General features: G+C 48.3%; 2 protein-coding genes across 7 annotated transcripts in view; one reads left to right on the top strand and one right to left on the bottom strand.

Moving 5' to 3' along the window:
- fzd3a (frizzled class receptor 3a) overlaps window positions 1-4,713 on the top strand; it is a 22,416-nt gene extending 17,703 nt beyond the window's left edge. The window contains exons 7-9 of one of the 2 annotated variants that reach the window (XM_080882301.1): window positions 1,266-1,414; window positions 3,073-3,327; window positions 3,409-4,713. In XM_080882301.1, coding sequence (XP_080738427.1) covers window positions 1,266-1,414; window positions 3,073-3,327; window positions 3,409-3,667 — 663 coding nt within the window. In that variant the 3' untranslated portion in view covers window positions 3,668-4,713. Of the gene's footprint in view, window positions 1-1,265; window positions 1,415-3,069; window positions 3,328-3,408 lie in introns of both variants that reach the window. The other variant, XM_080882300.1, reaches the window with a different exon arrangement.
- cdc42bpab (CDC42 binding protein kinase alpha (DMPK-like) b) overlaps window positions 4,011-20,793 on the bottom strand; it is a 70,973-nt gene continuing 54,190 nt past the window's right edge. Inside the window, exons 19-43 of one of the 5 annotated variants that reach the window (XM_080882296.1) lie at window positions 19,504-19,628; window positions 18,343-18,448; window positions 17,951-18,099; window positions 17,774-17,865; window positions 17,446-17,522; window positions 15,312-15,350; window positions 14,848-14,967; window positions 14,474-14,554; window positions 14,290-14,395; window positions 14,064-14,200; window positions 13,772-13,911; window positions 13,175-13,256; window positions 12,742-12,961; window positions 12,434-12,496; window positions 12,081-12,334; window positions 11,867-11,991; window positions 11,576-11,790; window positions 11,317-11,414; window positions 10,824-10,908; window positions 10,324-10,447; window positions 9,965-10,082; window positions 9,611-9,713; window positions 9,364-9,521; window positions 8,554-8,628; window positions 4,011-7,434 (exon numbers count right to left, since the gene is read on the bottom strand). In XM_080882296.1, the coding sequence (XP_080738422.1) occupies window positions 7,303-7,434; window positions 8,554-8,628; window positions 9,364-9,521; window positions 9,611-9,713; window positions 9,965-10,082; window positions 10,324-10,447; window positions 10,824-10,908; window positions 11,317-11,414; window positions 11,576-11,790; window positions 11,867-11,991; window positions 12,081-12,334; window positions 12,434-12,496; window positions 12,742-12,961; window positions 13,175-13,256; window positions 13,772-13,911; window positions 14,064-14,200; window positions 14,290-14,395; window positions 14,474-14,554; window positions 14,848-14,967; window positions 15,312-15,350; window positions 17,446-17,522; window positions 17,774-17,865; window positions 17,951-18,099; window positions 18,343-18,448; window positions 19,504-19,628 (3,024 nt within the window). In that variant the 3' untranslated portion in view covers window positions 4,011-7,302. Of the gene's footprint in view, window positions 7,435-8,553; window positions 8,629-9,363; window positions 9,522-9,610; window positions 9,729-9,964; window positions 10,083-10,323; window positions 10,448-10,823; window positions 10,909-11,316; window positions 11,415-11,575; window positions 11,791-11,866; window positions 11,992-12,080; window positions 12,335-12,433; window positions 12,497-12,741; window positions 12,962-13,174; window positions 13,257-13,771; window positions 13,912-14,063; window positions 14,201-14,289; window positions 14,396-14,473; window positions 14,555-14,847; window positions 14,968-15,311; window positions 15,351-17,445; window positions 17,523-17,773; window positions 17,866-17,950; window positions 18,100-18,342; window positions 18,449-19,503; window positions 19,629-20,793 lie in introns of all 5 variants that reach the window. The other 4 variants (XM_080882295.1, XM_080882297.1, XM_080882298.1 and 1 more) reach the window with 4 other exon arrangements.

Below are 20,793 nucleotides of genomic sequence, written 5' to 3'. Positions count from 1 at the left end.
TATTTTCAAAAGTGCTCCGACGTTTTCGGAGACGTCTGTTACCCACTAGCTCGATAGCTAGCCGGGGGCTAGGTCACTAGCGCCGTGAGAACACCGGACTCCCGGCAAATCGTTTTCAAACCCACCGCTGTCTTTTGCTACTCAGGTTAAACATATAAGTCACTTAGATAACTTACAAATGTTATTGTTTGGCTTTTTTCAGTATTTTATTTGTTCCTGAGTAAATCGGTTTGTCTGAGATTAAAGTTATAGTTTTTACACAGCTGAATAAACATCAAGCAGACAGCTGATTATCAGAAGTGTGAGATGCTCCAGAATTTACTCCGGTGTCCTGTTATATTTTAGATAGCAAGGAGTTTATTAAACTTCACCGAAACAATCTGCAAATGTCATTAAAATTTAATAAACTATCATCTTGTCTTTATTTTTAGTTAGCACAGACCTGAAACACTTAAAGCTGTAAGCTAATGATAGTTATATAAGAGCAGATGCTGCTGGTGCAGTAAGCTGTACCTTGTATGATTAGTCAACTAATCGCAAAAATAATCGGTGACTAGTCGACTATCAAAATAATTGTTTGTGGCAGCCCTACTGCTCTGTGAGGGCTGCCAGTATCTGCAGCTACAGTTAGCTTAGCACGCATGACTGTGTGAGGAAAGCTGCAGAAGTGCAGTCAAAAGTTGTTTCTGCACCTGCATGGATGTAACTGCACTGCAACTTTACCTTTTATTGCTCGCTGTGTGTTCACGTTTGACCCGATGGGATCATCCATCAGACACAAACCTCCACCTTTCACAGCAGCAGCAGTGTGTTGTGTGTTTGCACAGAAGCAGGAGGAGGGCGCTGGTCTGTTAGTTAGAGATGGATGACACTGTGTTTATGCCCTCAGCAAGGTTCATCATCAGCAACAGTGATGATGTGGAGTGGAACACACACACACACACGCACACACACACGCACACACACACACACACACACACACACACACACACACACACACACACACACACACACACACAGGGAAGCGATGAAGCCACTCAGTCAGCAGGCCTCTTAATGAGCTTGTTCATGCTGATGTTTGCATGCACAGACTGACTGATGGCTCCACGCTGCTGAACACTGATGATGATGTACATGATATATCTTTTTTACTTCTGTGTTACAGTAAGACCATAAATTGTATTAAGTGTTTTACAAACCTGAGCCGATAGAGTTACTAATCTAACGGGAACTGCACTAACTCCACCCTCTTCTGTTTGTTCCAGGTGGAGCAGACCAGTCACCCCGACCTGGTGGTGTTCCTCATAAAGTACCTGATGATGCTGATTGTAGGAATCCCCTCTGTGTTCTGGGTGGGCAGTAAGAAGACCTGCTTCGAGTGGGCCAGTTTCTTCCACGGCAAGAGACGTAAAGAGTACGTATGTGTCACACTGTGACGGCGTCTTTGTGTGATTTTGCTAAATATAAATAAGCTTACATGAGGTTTGTCCCAGTATTTACAACTCAAAGCGCTTCATCTCTCTGTGGTGATCATCAGATTTAGTTTTAACTTCAGAGCTGTGGATGGCAAAATAATGAAATAATAATTTAAAAAAGTATCCGAGTGTAGTTTGAATGAGACACACAGGGCAGCAACATCAGCTCCCGTATGTTCTCAAAATCCTCTTCAAAGAAAATGAATGGTCAACAATGAGGCCGTCTTTGGCTGTGTCCCAATTCAGAGTCTGCACGCTTGAAGTACGCATTTTAAGTGCGGTTACGTCACCGCCACGTGACGACGGCTGTCCCAATTCAAAGTGTACTTCAAATGCATACTCCAAATGCGCTGTCGATCTCCCCAAATATCAAGCGTGGTCCGGTGCACGCTTCGTGGTCCCATATATCCCACAATTCATAGCACGGCGGTGGGTGTGGATTATTTTGCTGCAAAATACGGCAGAAGGGAGCGGCCGAAGAGGGTTTTTCCAAACTTTATTGAACTTATAAAGCGAACAGTCAGTCATTCCAGTTCAGTTTGTACAGTAGACATACAAGGCAAATAAGAGTAACAATATACAGCACAATGAAATAAGGAGAAATAAATAAAGGATAAAAAAAGAAAAAAGGGGGGAATGTGGCAGACTTCATAAAACTTTGTACTTGAAAGTTGTGACAGCTCAGTCGTTAAACATTTCTGAATGAATTTCAATCAATGATAAACAGACGAGGGGCCTGAAAGCTGAAGGCTCCAGTTCCCATTCTACTTTTAAAAAGGAAGCAGAAGTAACCCAGCAGCCTGAGAGCAAAGTGCTCCATCAGCATCATTTGGTGTTATAAGATCTGATTATTCAGGACTTGATAAATGAGAATTTAATTATAGATTTACCAGTAAAGAGACACTAATATTGGGGAAACAACACATCGTGCAGATAGACAGCAGACTGCAGTTTCCTGTAAATGTGGACTTCCTGTCTCTTCCTAATCTGTTCTGTAGTCAATGGAGACACTAAACAAGGACTCGCGTTCTCTTCCCGAAACACATTTACAGTTCAAACATTTTACAGCTTGGCAAACTGAAATGTTTCCACATATACTGATTCAAATATTATTTTAAGGAGACCTGGATTTCATTTCTTTTGTGTTGCACGTGTACAGCAGCTGATGGGAGTGCGGCTGTTTCAGGGCAGCTGCTGACGCTCCGGAGCTCCTCACACATGGTCCCAAAATAACAAATAAAAACACGTTTGCTTAGTTATCACATTATAAATGCAGAGTGTGCACCTGTCTCACACACGTATCATTAAGCCTGATGTGAGGACCTGCAGGTGAGCGCAGAGCTTAATGTGAACAGATCCTGATTTCAGTCTTCAGTTTGTGTCCCTGCAGTGACGCCTTCTGAGGCTTTCACCTCCTCTGCACCACTTCCCCTCCAAACAGAGCATTAACCCCCTCTCCCGTTGCCTGCTCCACACATTCCTCAATCCTCTTCTACCACACCCACCGCCCCTCCACCTTCCCCCTCTCCCTCCCTTCCACCCTGCATCTTTCCCTGCCACCTCTCCCCTCCTCCTCTTCCTCCACCTGCTGCAGCAGGATGGTCAACGATAGCCGACAAGTGCTCCAGGAGCCCGACTTCACCCAGCTGCTCCTCAGGGATCCCAACACCCCCATTGTGAGGAAGTCACGGGGCACATCCACGCAAGGGACCTCCACACACGCCTCTTCCACCCACCTGGCCATGCTGGACGAGCCGCCAAGCGCCAGCACCAGCCGAGCCGGCTCCGTGCGCAGCGCCCGCTCCAAGATGAGCAGCTACCACGGCAGCCTGCACCGCTCGCGAGACGGCAGGTAGGTTCTGACATCGCGGTCTTTCATTAACCCCGCCCACCCGCACAGCCCCGAGGCTCATTTCTGCTCCTCTCCATTTAGATACACGGCCTCCAGTTTCAGAGCCGCAGACGAGCGGCTGCCATATGGGAGCCTGCCTCGTCTAAACCACCAATCACAGTCCAGGCACTGCAGCACCAATCACCTCGACAGCCTGTCGCGGCACGGCTCCGCCCAGAGGCTCGAGAACCAGTCGCGCCACAGCAGCATCAGGGACCTGAGCAGCGGGGCCACGGCGGTTCTCGGCGTGCCCAGAAACGGGATCCACAGAGTCCTGGAGGAGGATGGAGCGACCGCCTGAAGGGGTGGAGTCTGAGGAGGAGAATGTCGACGAGCAGCCACTGTGATGGGTTTGGGAGCTCAGAGCTGACATATCGATGAAACAAATGCTGCATCAGCTTAGTGACAGTCTGGTTACAGAGGGGGGGGGGGGGGCACGGGACAGAAATCTTTGCCTTAAACATCCTCACAGCTTTATGACGTAGCCTCCAGTGTGAATCTTAGCACAGTTTTTAAACTCCACCCAGTCGGGGAACGACGACTGAGCCAGACAACTAAATGTGACCGACCGCACGACGCGGCTTACTTTGTATAAAAGGACTTCGATGATGGACACGAGACATTTGGAGCTCCGTCCTCTAGTCTTTAGTGTTTGGGAGGTTTTTGGGGTGGGGGTGGGGCTTAGATTTATTACCCTTGTTCCAGGTTTTCTTCTGTTTATGAGGGGCAGCCAATCAGGAGAAGACTGGCCTAAATGGAGAAGAACTGAAAGAACTGGTTTCAGTGAGGATGAAACGACTGAATGAAAGTTCTCAGATCCATCCACAGCTTTTAGATCTCTGCTGAATCTGAACCTGCTATTCTGCACACGAAGGCATTTTAAGTCTGCTGAACTTTCTAGAAGCCTCGCCTCATTTTAAAAGCTGGATTTTAGTGAGTGTTTTATTGCACCTGTGCAATAATGTTTGGAACGATACAAGGAAATCATGTCAGTCTGTGCTTTGCTGTTTTAAACCCAAGGGCTGAAATCCAGAGTATACATGCTGAATCCAAACTCCTGCCTTATGACTGCGAAGAGAACAAACCCAACAGAGGTGATGAAGCACAGATTCAATGACCTCAAGCAGATCACCAGCGACCTTCATGGAGCTGTACGGACACCTGAACACAGCTTACCTTCCCTTTCCGTCCGAACACGTTCGCTTTGAGCAGATTTACTCCGTCCTGTTTGCAAATGTGTCCTTACTAAAGTTAGAGCAACGTTTCCTCCAGAGGCAAAACATGTTCATAGATGTAAAAAGTGAATTCCTGTTGGTCATTTGTAATAAAGTTTCAAAACAATCAAAAGCTTCTGATGTTTCCTGAGGAGAAATGAGCACACGGTAACACTGAGTGTATTTGTAACAGCCCTCCGCTTTATTGAAATACATCGGAGTCAGGTTAATATAATGAGTTCTCCACGTAAGTGTGGCAGCCGCTTCCATACATTATTTTTGTTTTGACCTTACACCTTAAATATTTTTGTGCAAAAAAAGAATCTACATCAGCTGTAGTGGGTTATCCTCAGTAAAACACCCAAACCGCTCCAAAAAGAATAAAACGACAAACTGAAAACAAATGATTACATCTATAACATGCAAAACTGTACAAATTATTACAAAGCAATCCTAGAAAACAAAGTGGAATATGATATGAAAGAGCAAAACAATATAGAAGGTACTGGAGATAAGACCTCACTGAAATGTAAAGGCGTTTCCATTTCTTTAAATTGCGGCACTTCGGCCGTGAAGCCACCTGTCACCCAATACTCACTGCCGCCTCCACCCGAGTCACATTCCCTCACTTACTGCTGCCCATCCATCAAATGAATCAAACGCACCTCGATCGCGCTCATCTGACTGAAAATTTGTTTCCTGAGTTTCCCCTTCTCGCTCTCTTTGAACCGGGACATCTAGGATCAGATTTTCTGCACAGTATTGGCCAAAAATGAAAAACAGACGCCGCCTGGCTAACACCTCACACACCGGCTCGTCGTTCTGCAGATGAACTCGTCGCAGGAACGAAGGAGTCACTAGCTTAAAAAAAGTTCTAAGATATTTGGAGTAAAACCAGCTGGGAGCTCTAAACCTCTCTTCAAATTAAAAAAATAATAAAAATAAGAACACCTGGAATGAGCTGTTTGCAGCTCTTTGCTGTGTTTCCACAGGGGGAATGACCACTGAAGAGTTTTCCCTTTCTGACAAACAGGACGAGTGGAATCATGTGGAGCGAGGCTAAAACCCTCTGTGGGTTCTTTGATGCCACGCCGCCGTGTCCCTCGGGTCAAAATGCCTACAGGAGATGAACAGAGGTAACAGGTTTTTGGCTGTGAATGCCCTGCTCTGCAGCCAGAAGCTGCCACACCGTTTCCCCCTCTTCTATTTTTTTAAAGGCCTTTCCACTGACAAAGGAAAAGTAAAGTAGAGTAAAGTAGTGCCGTGGAGGCGGCTCAGAGCTCCGGCCCTGTTCAGGTCACACAACAACAACAGGCAGAGGTCATTTACTCCATCGCCTCCAGAACACAAACCCAGGTGTGACTTCCTCGCACTGTTTACATTCTCGTTTTTTTTAATCCCTCCTCTTACAAATTTTCACGAGTCATTAAAACGTTGGTTGGAACGAGCAAAGTCGCGGCGCCTCCCTGTTGTGTCCGTATTTGGTGAAACAGCTCATCTCAGCGACCTTTCAAACACCGCCAACAGTCAGAGGAGCACAACAAGGCAACAACCGCCTGTGTGTGTGTCTGTGTGTGCGTACAGGCAGCAGTGCCGATACACAAGTCAGCTTTTTTCCCCCCACTCATATGAAGTGGAGGGGAGGGATGCGCACACGTCATAGAAACAACATGAAAACAAACAAATCTAAAATAAATCAGTAAAAACAAAATAAGTGGTTTTAAAATGGCTTCGAGTGCGAAACAACCCGGAATCACTCCAAACAAAAGCGGGAAAATAAAGGAGTTTTCCGCCCCGTGTAGTTCTCTATAGTATTTTCCTTATCATATATTACTCTCTACTCTGAACCTATGTACATGACTGTGTCGGGAGTTTTGGCTGGACAACGTGGAGCGTCCACGACGGAGGACGCGCACCCCTGATGATGTCGTTCGCTCTGGGGAACCGAATGAGTTTGTCGTGTGATGTCACAGGAGCCGCTGTTGGAGCTTTTTGCTGATGGTGGAAATTAAAAATGTTATAAAGTCGCTGCACTTAGTATCAGGAGCAAAAAATAAAAGTAATTCCTTTTTTTATCTTTTTGCAGCACCCAGAGAGAAAGCAGGTGGGGGGGGGGGGGGGGGGGGGGGAGAACTCCACCCGTCTGCTTCGGCCACAAAGCAGCAGAGCCCCTTTCCTCGTCTATGATTGATAAATAAATTAAAACACTGTCCCCTGAATCCCGGCGGGTCCTATGTACAAGTACAAACCTTCTGCTCTCAATAATATTTCATCTTCTTTTTGGATTGCATCGTGACTTTTTAAGAGTCTCTCAGTGAATCTCGACAAGTTGACCAAAAAGAGCCAAAATGGGAGCTTCCTGTTCCTGCATCACCTGCCCGACATCACACACACCTTCTCTCTCACACACTCACACACACAAGCCAAACATCAGCACCCACATGTACACCACTGATAGCATTTGATAGCTTGTCCCTCGCTGTCTAGCGAGTGTTTCGGCCCCACTGTGGAAGAACGCTGAGACACAGTGCGGGGGGGTAAAGTGGGACAAATCTTCTTTGGGAGGGAGTGGTGGGCAGGAGGTGCAGTTCTCTGGGCAGTGAGGGAACAATATTCAAAAAAGGAAGAGTTGGAGAATTTGGAGTCCTGTGCTGTCGGTGGGTGGGTCGTTGATGGGTCAGTCGGTGGGTGGGTGAGGGGGGTCGGATGGACCGCTGGGGGCTCATGTGTCCCAGCCCATCCTTTCTGTGCTCTCCAAGGACAGGGACTTGGTCTTGTGTGGGGAGGCCGGGCTGGGAGGGCTGCTGAAGGTGGAGCTGTTGGAGGCCGTGGAGTGGCGTGGGGAGTCCGAATCCTGGAGGAAAGAGGGAAGAGTTGGAGAAATTAGACGATCCCTTCCACAAAGTAAACTGGGACGTGTACGACAGATGAAGCTGCGCCTCTGTCTGCTCCTAACAGCTACTGATGACGAGTGCTTGCTGCACATGCACTGCTCATTAATCTGCTTTTTGTGACGGCAGGGCAGACAGGAAGTCAGACTGAGTGACGCTGACCCGCCCCCGCCTCGTCTTCCGCTTATGCAGATGAACGGCTCGATTGACCAGAAATGATCAGCTGAAGGAAAACAAACATGCAGGCAGGCCGAGCTGGTGGTGTGTGTGTGGGCTTGCTTCACCCTTGTACAGCGTGTGAGGCTCCTTCCAGCTCACTGATGTCCTGGGTGTTTCATACACTGTGTAATGTACGTTTCTTACAGTTCACCGATCCAATCGTCTATTTATATCCCATCTAAACACACCCCACCTATAAAACACTAAAGAGCACAGTCACACTACGGCTACACGAAGCACAGCTGCATGAGTCCGTGTAGATGGGCAGCAAAGGCGCAGCTACACTGCTCCCGCCCACATCGACCTGACACGCTCAAGCATGCACACTCTTGTTCTCTGTCATGAGAGAAGTTTTTTTCCTTTGTGTGTGACGGCACAGTCTTACAACCAGGGGCCTCCTGGTGGCACCACCAATATAACGAGGAAACATCATGCATTGAAAACTTGTGTGGATTATTAATGCCAAAATATTTATGTTTATTCAAGTTTGTGACATCGTTCCTTTACTATGTATTCATTTCCCATCACCTGCTGAGTAACCAGAGGTCTGGTTGTGCTCTGAGCTGACAGCTCCTGGTTAGGAAACATGGGCAGGCCATCGGGGGGCAGTATGGAAGCACACATGCTCTGTGATTAGCGATGGTGAAGCAGCGCCGCGCCACTCCATCGGCAACGAAAGGCGATGACACGAAGGCCAGATGGTGCAGCTGAGAGATGCAACAAACCAATCAGAGGCTGCTGATGTGACGGCGCTGAAATGGTGCAGCGAAGGCGACTCAGTGATGTGTGTGTGTGTGTGTGTGTGTGTGAGATACACAGTGACACGGTGCTCTCAGTTGTGTGTTTGCAGCTGTTGACGTTACCTTCATCTTACTAAGCAGGGTCCTTAAAGCCCTTTTCAGATCGGGGGTCTTCTCCGACGGTGAGACTGCCTGCCACTGCAGAGGAGAGTTCAGACTCAGCGCCCAGCCCACAGACAACATGCTGGGGTGGGGAGGGATGAGGGGAAAGGGAGGGGGACAGGCACGAAGCAGGGAACAGCTGAGTTAGGATGGAGGGAGGCGAGATGGGGCAGGATGGAGTTGACAACGTCCAATGGGAAGGGAGGACCAGCAGGGGGAATGACAGGGGGACTGGGGGGGGCAGCCGTCGCCCATAATTGCTGTTTTTATTTTTTTTCCTGTACTCTCGATCAGAGTCACTTCATGCGAGTGAAAACAACTTAGAAGTGATGTTGCCGGAAACCATTATGAGCGATGTTGCACCACCAGTGCCAGACTGGAGTCTGATTGGCTCTCATCCGACCTAAAAGCTAAAAGCAAGAATCACGGCAAATACGGCCTCTGCTGACATCACAGGGAGCTAACACCTGCGGAGCGATGGGATGAGGAGCGCGGCCTGCAGATGTCGGGATGCTCGTGACTGATGGAGGAGTTTGGTTCAAAGGGGAGTACAGGCAGTTTCTGCTGATAATGTCTACCTGCTAAAGCTCACGACAAGAAAACAGCCGTCTCTATGTGGACGTCATACGAAGCTGATGTTTGATTGACACGATGTTGCAGGTTCGAGCCAACAGCCAGTAAAAACTGAGTTATTTAGTTAATGTTTGTTTGGACGAAACACTTTGTTTAATACTCAGAGTCAACCTCACATGAAGCTGCACGTTCACTGACCTCTCTGTCGAACTGTGAGAGCGGAGCATCACCGCAGTCCACCCCTCCGCCAGAGGACAGGGAGCTCTCGGAAGGAGAGGTCATGGTCTGGCGTTTGGACCCGTAGCTTCCTCCTGACAGCTCCCTGCGCAGAGCGCTGCCATTCTGCGAAGACGAGCCTGCGGAGACGAGAGGAGGCGGCGGACATGAAGCCACAGACAGACGAACCTCCCCGAACGTGAGCTCTAACACGACTGCCGGTACTCACGTATGCCCAGTCCGCTGCTGGCACTCATGGAGCGGCCCGGCTCGGCCCGGTTCTTGGTGATGGAGGGAATGCTGACGGAGCCGCTGAACCCCGCTCGGCTATCCTGAACACGGACGTTCTGGTTTAAACACGCAGAAAACACACACACAGAGTGCAGTGCGGGGGGAGAGGAGTGAGGAGGGTGCACGTAAACACACACACAGGGCAGAAAAACATGATGCATGCTCTCTACAGACACACAACTCAGGACCAGACAGTGTCAGTGTGGGGGGGGGGGGGGGGGCTTCAGTATGTCAGGGATGGCACGCTCACGTGACAGGATAAGGAAGCATGTTCGTGTGTTTGCACATGTACCATGGGCAGATCCTTCAGGATCTGGATCCCATCTCCTGGTCCCATGTGAGCCACGTGGTTGAAGTTGGTTGGATTGGAGATCAGTTTGTTCCTCATCTCGGGATCTCGCAGCATCTCTCTGGAATCACAGACACAGGATCAGCGCGTCAAAGACAGCAACGAGGTTTTTCCTCCCTACAAGGATGATGCTAATACGGCTGGTTCAGTTAAAAATACAGATCGCAACCATCGGGCACAGGCCATCATCAGCATTGGAAAGCAGCTCAGAGTAACAGAATGTGGTGAGAGCAGCTTTGGGGAAATAACGGCGAATTCTCCGAGAGCTCCCGGCGGCGAGTACAGAGCTTCAGGTAAACTACCTCCTCTGCTGAAGTCGCTCCTCTTCGGGCACTCTGAAGGAGTAGCGTCTCTTGTTGTTCATGCTGCGCACCATCTGCTTCCGGCTGTTGTCTGACGTCTCCGGGACGACCAGCTCGTCGCCCTCTGAAAGATCAACAAAGATCATCGTTTGGCTGCTGATGCTGGACACAGATCAAAACCAGAGGAAGATTCAAACTGGCAACACAGAGGAGCGCTTGTTTTTATGCGACTTCCTTTAACTTATTGCACGTGACACAAACATCAGCTGCTTCCATCTGTGAGGGTCGTGATGACGGCCCAGCGCACACCTGACCTTTGTCACGCTGCAATTCGGTCTTACGCTGTCATATAAGCAGCTCACATCAGCTGGATCCTGACCTGCCACTGCAGTAGTTTGCAGGTAATCCTACGCTTAATAATAAAGACATTTAACAGCAAAATGCTAAAAAGAGACTGAGGACGAATTCTTCACCTCACACGGCACAGAGAGCGATCTTACCGGCCATCTTGTTCCTAAAGTAGATAAGGCGCACGGTTTCCAGCCCCAGCAGGTTCAGAGAGCCGTCCACATTCAGAGGTCGCATCTGGAGGGGAAGAGAGAAATCAGCAAATCTGCTGAGATTCAGACCAACGTGTGAGTTTAGTCCCTGGAGTCACCTCACACACACACACACACACACACACACACACACACACACACTCTCACACACACACACACTCACACAGACACACACTCAGACACACACACACACACACACTCACTCACAGACACACACACACACACAGACACACACTCACTCACAGACACACACAGACACAGACACACACACAGACACACAGACACACACACACTCACAGACACACACAGACACACACACAGACACACACACACACACACACCAGTGTTTAAAGCTGACTGATCTGTGCAGCCATCAAAGGTCAGACTGAGCTATTTCCAAAGCTGCTGAAGCTTCGGTCACTTCCACACCGACCTTTTTGACCGGGATGGTCTGAATCCACTCCATGGTGTTGACATCAAACACGTCCACGGCGTTCTCGCTGTACACGGACAGGTAGGGGGCGTTGTAGCCTGAGGAACATAATACAGCAGTTTCACTCTTTCAGATAAAAAGTACACAAACAACATCCTGTAAGAGCCCAACAGTCACGCTGACTTGTATAAGCGCAGGGTGACGGCCCGCACACACGTGTCGCATTCACACATCTGTGTATCAAACTGCGCGCACTCACAGGCAGCGATGGGCACAGCCGGCCACATGAGCTCCTGCTGCCGCGACCTGCGGCCCTGCGAGTCCACGTACACCCCGATGGCACTGAAGCACAGCAGCAGCTCCTTGCTGGAGATCTCCACGGCACAGAGGGCGTCCAGGCCCTGCTGAGGGATGAAGGCCAGTGTGTGGTCCTCAGCGTGGAGCAGGCTGACAGGGGACATGTCCCCATGGACACTGTGGAGGGTTTCAGGAGCACAAAGTCAGACTCATGTACGCTGAAGGGGAGCGCAGCTGTAATGATGTAAAGTACCTGTAGCGCATGAAGCCAGACGAATAGCCCACACAGAGACGCTCACTGAGCAGACCCATCCACTGAACCGGCCCCGGGGCCTGCAGCTCCCGCAGCCGACGGTGACGCATTTTACTCTTATTCACCTGCAGGAGTGTCATCAAGTCACATCAAGTCACATCAAGTGAGCAGTGGCAGAAGCCTCGAGGGTTAGCGAGAGTGAGCTTTTTCTCACCTCGTAACATATGATTTTATTCTTCATGGCCACGCAGAGGCAGGTGATCGAGCCGTTGCGGACCGGACCCGACACGATGGTCTGGCAGCCTTTCGTCTCTGCCAGCTTGTAGAACTCGGTCTCGCGGCCGTCCAGGGCCTGCAAAGGGAAGAGGCGGACGTGGCGGTTCCTGCCGGAGATGACCGCCAGCAGCTGCTCCTGGAGCATCAGGTCAATGTGGTGCACCTTCTTGTTGTCCCCCACCCGGATTATCTCTGAGGACAGAGGGAGGAGTGAGTGAAACGAGGCAGAAAGCAGAGGCGACACGAGTCGCACAACCGGGAACACACCAAAAACACCAACACAGATCCTACCATCTTTGGTGACATGGATGACAAAAAGGCCTTCCTCGTTGCCCAGGGCGACGCGCTCGTGATCTGAGAGTGAAACGAAAGAGGTGAGACAGCAGCGCTAAGGAGAAAGACTGTACTGAAAACTTTCAGCTGCTTTCTTTGCTGTCAAAACGCTCGACAAACTGCTGGGAGGGTGTTTGTCTGACAGCAGGTAACAGCTGTGATGATTAAACGGTGCATTTCTAAAACACGACTGCACTCGGCTCAGACGACAACACAAAGAGTTTGTGGGTCGCCATTTTAACACTTGCTGAGGGTTGAGCGCCCACCTATGATAGCAGCAGACTGTGTCGTCTTGATGAGGGGCAGGGTGCTGTCGTAAGCCTCCTTGGGGACGTAGACGAAGCGCTCCTTGAGCTTGTTCCTCTTCAGGATGCGGTGGAGCTCGTTGAGGAGGCCCACCCACTTGGTCCTCTCCTGGTCGCTGTCGGCCAGGATCAGGATGGAGGGCTTGTGGCTGCTGGAGGGGGACAGCTGGGACGCCGTGACCTGAGGAAAGAGGAGGATGATGAAGGCTCGCATTATGTGTTTGAAAGAGATTTTGGCGTTTGATGCATCTCTTCTTCAAGTTCATCCAGTTGTCATAATATGGTTCCTTTGGCAACGACATCCAAAGCAAGACAATCATTAGAAACATGACTGTGCACACAGCCTTGACCTTTAACCTCCAGGAGCCGCTTTACGGCGTGGACAGGTACTCACTCTGAATATACAGGGAATGTCCTTGCGGCTGGCGTGGATGACATCAGAGGCCAGGACTGAACTGACTGAAAACTCTTCATCCCTGGGTGAAAGATGGAGATCAGTGTTTACATTTCATCGATGCTCGTCACTAAAGGCCGCAAGTCCAAAACATTTTGAAGAAACTGTTAGAAATGTTCCCGTCACGGCGCTGCAGTTAACAGGCGCTGCTTATTTCCACATGCACGACAGAGCAACAGATGCACTATTGTTTATGTCTAACCCAGCACGAAGGGTGGAGGTGGTTGCAAAGCAGCTTGCAGATGCCCATCGACTGTAAGCGTGCTACGGACTGGACACCAGCTGATGGCCGAGCTCCACTTTATTTTAACGACCGATTCATTTTTCTCTTTTTTAAATGAATCTTTGGGCTTAAATGTGTCAGAAAACAAAGATTTCCATCATAATTTACTCGCGTGCGTCTGTAAAACACGTTTTATCCAAACACAAAAGTCACGTTCTGGTGACTTTTACTGACATTTACTTAGAAACTACAAACTGAAGCAGGCAATTCTTCCTCAAACGCTTAAAGCATTTCTTAGTTTCAGGAGTTCTTACCTCATGTCTATGACTTGACTGACGACCACACTTGGCTGTGTTGCTTTTCCTTCTCCCAGTTCATAGAGGAACAATTTAAAGTCACAGACCACAGCCATCGCCCTCTGCCAGCCCTTTTTCACCCCGGTTGGTTTGGGCACCTGCAAACAAACAGATCTGTGCGTCAGTGCGATCAGTCCTGCATCTCACGAAGCGTCCGCGCCAACGGTTTCACGTCTAAACAGCGAGGATCCTACACACTGCAGACATTTGCGTTCTTTAGAGCCTCGCGGGTCTCTGAGGCTTCACTCACCCTGACGTGTCCTTCGTAAGCAGTACCGATCCCCCTCTGAGGGTCGATGCCCAGCGGGCCCTTGGTCTGGTCCTGCGGCACGGGGCACACAGCTGGAGCTTTGTCCGCACACGTTACATGGCAGGAAAAGTTGCATACTAGAAGCACAGAGGGAGACGGGTCAGGGCTGTGACTGTAGGAGTACTGAATCGTGTCAAACACCCCCGTCCGTTCCTCTCGCGCTCACCTTCGCACGTACAGCCTTGACGGATGAGCCCCACCATCAGAGAGGTGCACTGGTTACACTTGGTGGGTGTGTTGAATGTCTTCACTACAAACTGATGTGCTTTGGGCTGCAGAGGACATAACGAGCGGTTAGCAAACAGAAACTTGAGCCGTGGTCGTTCAGCAGCGAGTAACCGATGACCAACCTTAGGTGAGGAGCGCCCGATACTGCCATAACCTCCTGAGCGCATGGTGGGCGTCTGAACTGAGCGAGGATGATCGATCAACTACGTGAACAACAACACAAAGAACATCATCACTGTTTCGTCCTATAAAAAGAATCGTTGTGTCGCAAAGAACAAGCTTGCTGGAGCTTCAGGATCACACAGATGTTCAGCCATGAGAAGATCATCGCCATGCAGGACAAACGAGCTGCCAGTGATTTTTCTCTGATGTTTACTTGCTGCATAATATTTAACCTCAGTCTGAAAGCACTGGCGGCTCATGTGCTGCTGGTCAGCAAACGAGGCTGAGACCCTGAAGCTGTGGGTTTCTTGCCCAGATTTAGGGAATGTCTAACCTCTATTGGCTCCATGTCACTAGCCATGGAAGGTGAACGAGAGCGGGGCTTAAGGTGGGACTTGGGGTCATCTTCCCGAGACGGCGTGTTGGAGGGGGTGAAGTTATCCACAGAGTCCACCTGTGGAGAGAGAGGACAGTAAGAAAGGTGCGACAAATGGGAGGAGAGGGAGGAAGGTGTAAAAGGAAGGCGACGAGGGAAAATGAAGAAGAACAGATTAGTGACACAAACCACCTAGCCAGCATTCATGCTAATAGGAAAGGGCTGTCACCATAATACACACAGCAAACACATTCACTGAGCTTTCAAAGCACAACAGTGTCACACATGCATCCACCAGAAACCATGCAAACAAAGCACCTGCAGCACCACAGACAGGCACAATCGGACAAATTCAAACACCTGCCATGCAAACACACAAATGAACCAGCGTGACAAGACTACACATCTGTGATGGTGCTTACACGTCTGCCTTTGCTAGCTGGGCCGACGGACGGCGAGTGCTTCAGTGGCAGGAGGAGAGGCAGAGACACAGATGAGTCAGAAAGGCTGAAAACATCTTTAAACAGACTCAGAGAGACACATGAAAACGGGAGAAAAGGCTGTTCTACATTAGACCCATGATTCCCGACCGATGCAGCGTTTCCTCTGCAGCACAATGAAACTAATAGAAAACCATCGATTTACATTTCTAACAGCTCTAGCTCATGATCCACCACACCTGGATCCATCAGCTTCTGCTCAAACATTTTTCAGTTCAGTCGCTTTGTTGAATTCAAGCTGCTTGTTTCAGTCAAATGAACTGTGCAATATCACACTGGGGCCACACTGGGGCCACACTGGGGCCACACTGGGGCCACACTGGGGCCACACTGGGGCCACACTGGGGCCACACTGGGGCCACACTGGGGCCACACTGGGGCCACACTGGGGCACAGCGAGCCTGGTTGGGAAGCACTGCATTAGATTCATGTATCCATGAGGCTTTGTGCTGCAGACATGGTGGAAACGTACACGTGTAATATGGAAGGAGCTACTAAGGAAATGCAGCACAGAGAACAGCGACCGGCCTGACTGGAAAATACTTCAACTTTGTGAATAATGTTGTTTTCTCAGGTTCTCGCTCTAGAAAGCCAAAGTAGAGCCAGTCCAGCAAGCATCTAAATACAAGGACTACAAGAACTGTCCACCTTCACAAGTGTTCATACTAAATACTGAATTAAACTATAAAGCCATGTTATTTTCTTAAAGCAGGTAAAATGAATCTGACTGGAAACAATGAAAACATCTGGTTTTAAAAGTGGACGTGTTCTGCAAACTCCACTTTTCCCCGTTTGTCCTCAGTGTGTTTAGAGAAGCTGCCACAACATTATTAGTCCCTCGCTGAGCAGCTTCAATCCAAAACGCTCTCATGTTAGCAGCAAACGTGGAGGTCATGTAGCTTCTGAGGAAGCCAGACGCAGCAGGTCCGGTTTAGCCTGACGTAAAAACTGCAGGCCAGCGCAACACAGTCAGAAGATGTAGACTGGAAATCAACTACTGTTGTGTTTTCATGCTGCCTTTGGTGCTGCAGCACAAACTGACTTTCTGTCAGCCCTCGACACTCGTTTACTTCACTCTCACTGCCTGGGCTCGTACTCGCCAACCCTCCTAATTTCAACTGTTAGAGACAAAATGATTCTCTGACGTCCTTCTCGACTACATGAAAAGAGAAAGACCAGCTGCCCTGCAGGCAGCTCCGTATGCGTCCTGCTCTCTGTCGCCAAACTCAAAGGATTGTGGACTTAGATATGGTACAAATAACCAGTTATTAGAGTTTTGCATTTTCTGGTTAGTGTTTTAATTCAGTTTAGCTTCAGTGGATTTTCTTCTTCCACTTTAGTTTTTACTGTTTGAAAATGTTTTATTTTAGTTTTTAGTCTCAGATTTAGCTCATAGTTACACAAGTTTTAAAGGGCAGCTGACTCAGTCTAGCAGACTCAGTCTCCACAAAACACGTCCATCAAAACCTCTCGAGGCAAGTTTTTTTTAACCAAACTAACAGAAACTAAAAGGAGAGCTCGTCTATATTTTCATTTTATCTTTCAATCACATGTAGTTTTAACATATGTGAGCTGAAATGTGAAACCCATCCTGTGGAGCCACTTTTAAATCATCTTGTTATAAAAGCACAACAGAGTTTCCCTTCTTCAGATAACAGCGAAGATCCACGTCTCCATACAGTGACACAAATCTACAGTCTGCACATACACCATCTCATCTAGTTCATATGCTCAGACCTACAGCTACTGTCACACACACACACACACACACACACACACACACACACACACACACACACACACACACCCAACTAACCAAGATAAACTTACATCTTCCCAAAACTCAATTAAAGAAGATGAGGATGAGGAATAAGAATCCTTGTGTAGCAGGAAGTGATGTGAGGAAAACAAAAGACAAAACAAAAATAAAAACTGGTGAAAAATAAATAATGAAAGCGTGAAGAAAACATCTTAATGGAGAGCAGAGAATTGAAAGTCATGGATTTGAATCTTTCAGTTGTTGTGCTCGTAACCAGATTTTCTCTGTAATGCTTACATCGAACTGGTCGAGAGCTGAAGTGGGGGCGTTGAGAAAAGCCAAGAAGGAATTCTGGGAATCCTGGTGCTTGACACCTGTAGTCACAGGACAAACAACACAACCATTGTTAAGAACACAATATCAAAACATCAAAGGGTGACTTACACGAGTCACAGGACCGCCTCAAAGAGCTGGGGCGCAGATTCATGAGCCCCAAGCAACAATACATTTGTCTGTACACATTAAGAGTCCCGAGCGTCTGATTGCTGCATAACCCTCCTGCAGTGTGATAATCTCCAACGGTTTCAGTGCACAGCGCCCACTCAGCCACAGCACGCGTGCTCACCTCGCCGTAGCCGCAGCTCCTCCGTCTCCTTTTTCAGACGCTCGATCTCAGCCAGCAGTTCCTGGTTTTTACTTCCAACTTCCTGCAGTTTACTGATCGATCAGACACAATGATACGTTAGCTGTCGTTTAGCAAAAGTTGGTTTAAGTTGTTTTTAAAAAAGTTCAGCAGTCATACCATTCTGTGGAAATGTTGTTGGCCTTGACTTTGTTCAGCTCGTCCTGGATGCTCTGCTTTGCCCTGATCTCAGCGTCCAGGGCCGACTGCAGCTCCAGGCGCGCAGACATGTCCAGCTTGGCCAAACGCCGCATTTTCCACGGCATGTCCTGAAACGGAGACAGAAGCAGAAACTGAGCGAATCACCAGACAGAAAGGGACTCACCGCTGCTCGACTTACCTGTCAGTGTAAGAGTGAAAGACTGGCTTCTTTGATGATATTCATTCACTTTGGCTTCATCATTTTAAAATGTATAATCACTGAACTAGTTTCTACCAACAACAACAACAACAACAAGAAGGGATTTCCTTTAGTTCTGCAGCAGACAGACGACGTGTTTGTGTTTATTTACCGTGGCTCTCGCTCCCAGGCTGCTGCTTCTCAGCCCCTCCAGCTCTTCTGTCATCTTAGTGGCCAGAGCCTGCAGGTAGCCCCGAGCATCTTTCTCATCACTCACCCTGACACACACACACACACACACACACACACACACACACACACACACACACATTACTACAAATGTAAACACATTCCATGGGTGTCAACTTTACCATAACCATAAAACCAAGAGTCTAAAGCCAACACTAACACACACTGACAGCATATTATTATTTATTTTACATATAAAGATGTATCTCTCTGTCAGTACGAGCACTGATGGGCTGTTTGAAGCTCTCTACAAACATCCTTCAGTGGCAGAATTGGAAACACACACACACACACACACACACACACTCTGTAAACGCGCCTTTTCACTGTATGCTCTTCAGGTCCTGTGACCCGTATCACACTTAACCATTGCTTACACATCATTCACCACACGCACCAACACAAAACAGACACACGTTCAGCCTGCAGGTGAGTCGCTCACTAACCCTGAACACTCAGGTAGAATAAACTGACGTGTTCACAGCACAGACTTACGCTGACGCTAACGTAAACATTTTCTGGCGCTCACAGAGCGCACACCACACACGTTTGACATTCAAAAATCAGAGTTCGTGTCAAGTCGTGAAAGGATGTTTCATTCATTTTGTTTTTACCTACAAGTGATCCTACTTCCTTATTTAGCCCCTGCAGTAGCAAACCCCGGCCACCAGGGGGCAACAGTGATCCCTACATTCCTCTAAACCTGCATACCACACTCAACACTTGTACTTACATGTCTGAAGTGTGTGTGTGTGGTATGTGTGCTATGTAAAGACTTTAGGCTTGTCCAACAGTGAGAGGCTGAGCAGCTGGCGAGGTGTCAGCTGCACTGAGAAGTGATCTGAGTGGAAGGCAGGGCCGAGCAGCTCTGATCTGCAGCGGCATGTGAGAAATGCTGCAGTTATACTCCAACAAGGAACCCAATCCACTACGAGACAGAAGCGTGTCTGCTCGCACTTTGTCACACTGAACATAAACGTCTTTGAATTGGCGCTTTAACATCAGCGGGGGAAAGCGTATGCCTCAGCAAGTATCTGGGACATTTGAGAAGGTTGCAGTGTGCATATATGAGCGTGCGTCTTACCATTGGATGATTTCTGTGATCTGGGCCTCCCAGTGAGCTACACTCTCCTTTTTATCAGCCAGCTCCCTCATCTCATCCTCCAGCTGCCTGTTGGAGCTGCTCATCTTCTCATACATGGTGGTTAGCTACAGGAATGAGAACAAACGTGGGGGGAGGAGAGCATGCTATTAAACACAATATTGTAAAGTGTCAAATCACAAAGCTGTCAAAGTCTAACGCCTGGTAAACGAACTCATTACACACAGTTTGCCATTCGTGTTGTCAGTGAACATGAGAGGCTCAGGTGCTCGCGTAAAATTAATTAGCGTGTTGTTGAAGACAGACTTTATGATTCAGTCCCAGCTGCTCCATCACACCAGGACCATGCGTGTTCCTCACATGTGAGGGTGAGATCCTCTGACATGAGGTCAGCTCACTGCTCACTATATTTGTGGAATGAGGAAAGTGGGATAGTTTTGCAACTGGTCTACAAGCTGGTTTCCAGCAAACGCAAATGTCAGTGTTGTAAAGAAGCTTTACGTCACTGACACTGTGACATTCTCCAGCATGCAAACCTCTGGGGGCAAATCCACCAGCTTAGGCATGAAACATGCTCGACACAGCCCTGACCTCATGTTACTATGAAAACGTCCAGAACGACACAGATGTGACAGATGTGCAGCTACTCGGGTTTGGAAATGACCATCGGATGCCAGGAAATCATGGATGTAGCCATTAACGAAGCAAGCTCTACAAAATACTTCATGCTGGAGAAAGCAAAGCATGTCAGAGATTCTGTCTCATATCTCCCCACGACTTCTTTAAATGGGCGTTTTACACTTTGTTCTGCTTAGATGAACAGAGTATAAGATAAAGAAGTTTTGAATTGTGAATAATTCTGTCTTAAACCAGACGTTTCAGTTTATTCTGATAGAGCACCTCTGATAAACAGCAGGTTTGAGCAGCAGGTACACAGGATGACCATATATGGATATCTGCTCTCTTTGAGGTCACACAGAACCAAAACCTTTGTCTCAGATTTCCTGCACATACACAGACCTCAATATCTGAAACAGCAACATTGTAACAGTGCAAATGACCAAAGCGATGCTGAGACTCGCTCAACTGTGTCTGACTTGTGAAAAGGCAGAAAGATGCACTTTTTATTATCAAGCATCTCTCTGAAAGTGAAATCTCTCAGTACAGTAATGTTTTTACCAGCTGATAACGATTGTTAGTTTTTAATGAGTTTATTTTTAACTGCAAGTCCAAGAACATGACATTGACGATGCTGAGGCAGAACAAGAACCT

This window comes from Rhamphochromis sp. 'chilingali' (assembly GCF_963969265.1).
Source record: "Rhamphochromis sp. 'chilingali' genome assembly, chromosome: 5".
Taxonomy (NCBI): Eukaryota; Metazoa; Chordata; class Actinopteri; order Cichliformes; family Cichlidae; genus Rhamphochromis; species Rhamphochromis sp. 'chilingali'.
This window is presented reverse-complemented; position numbering and strand designations above follow the sequence as displayed.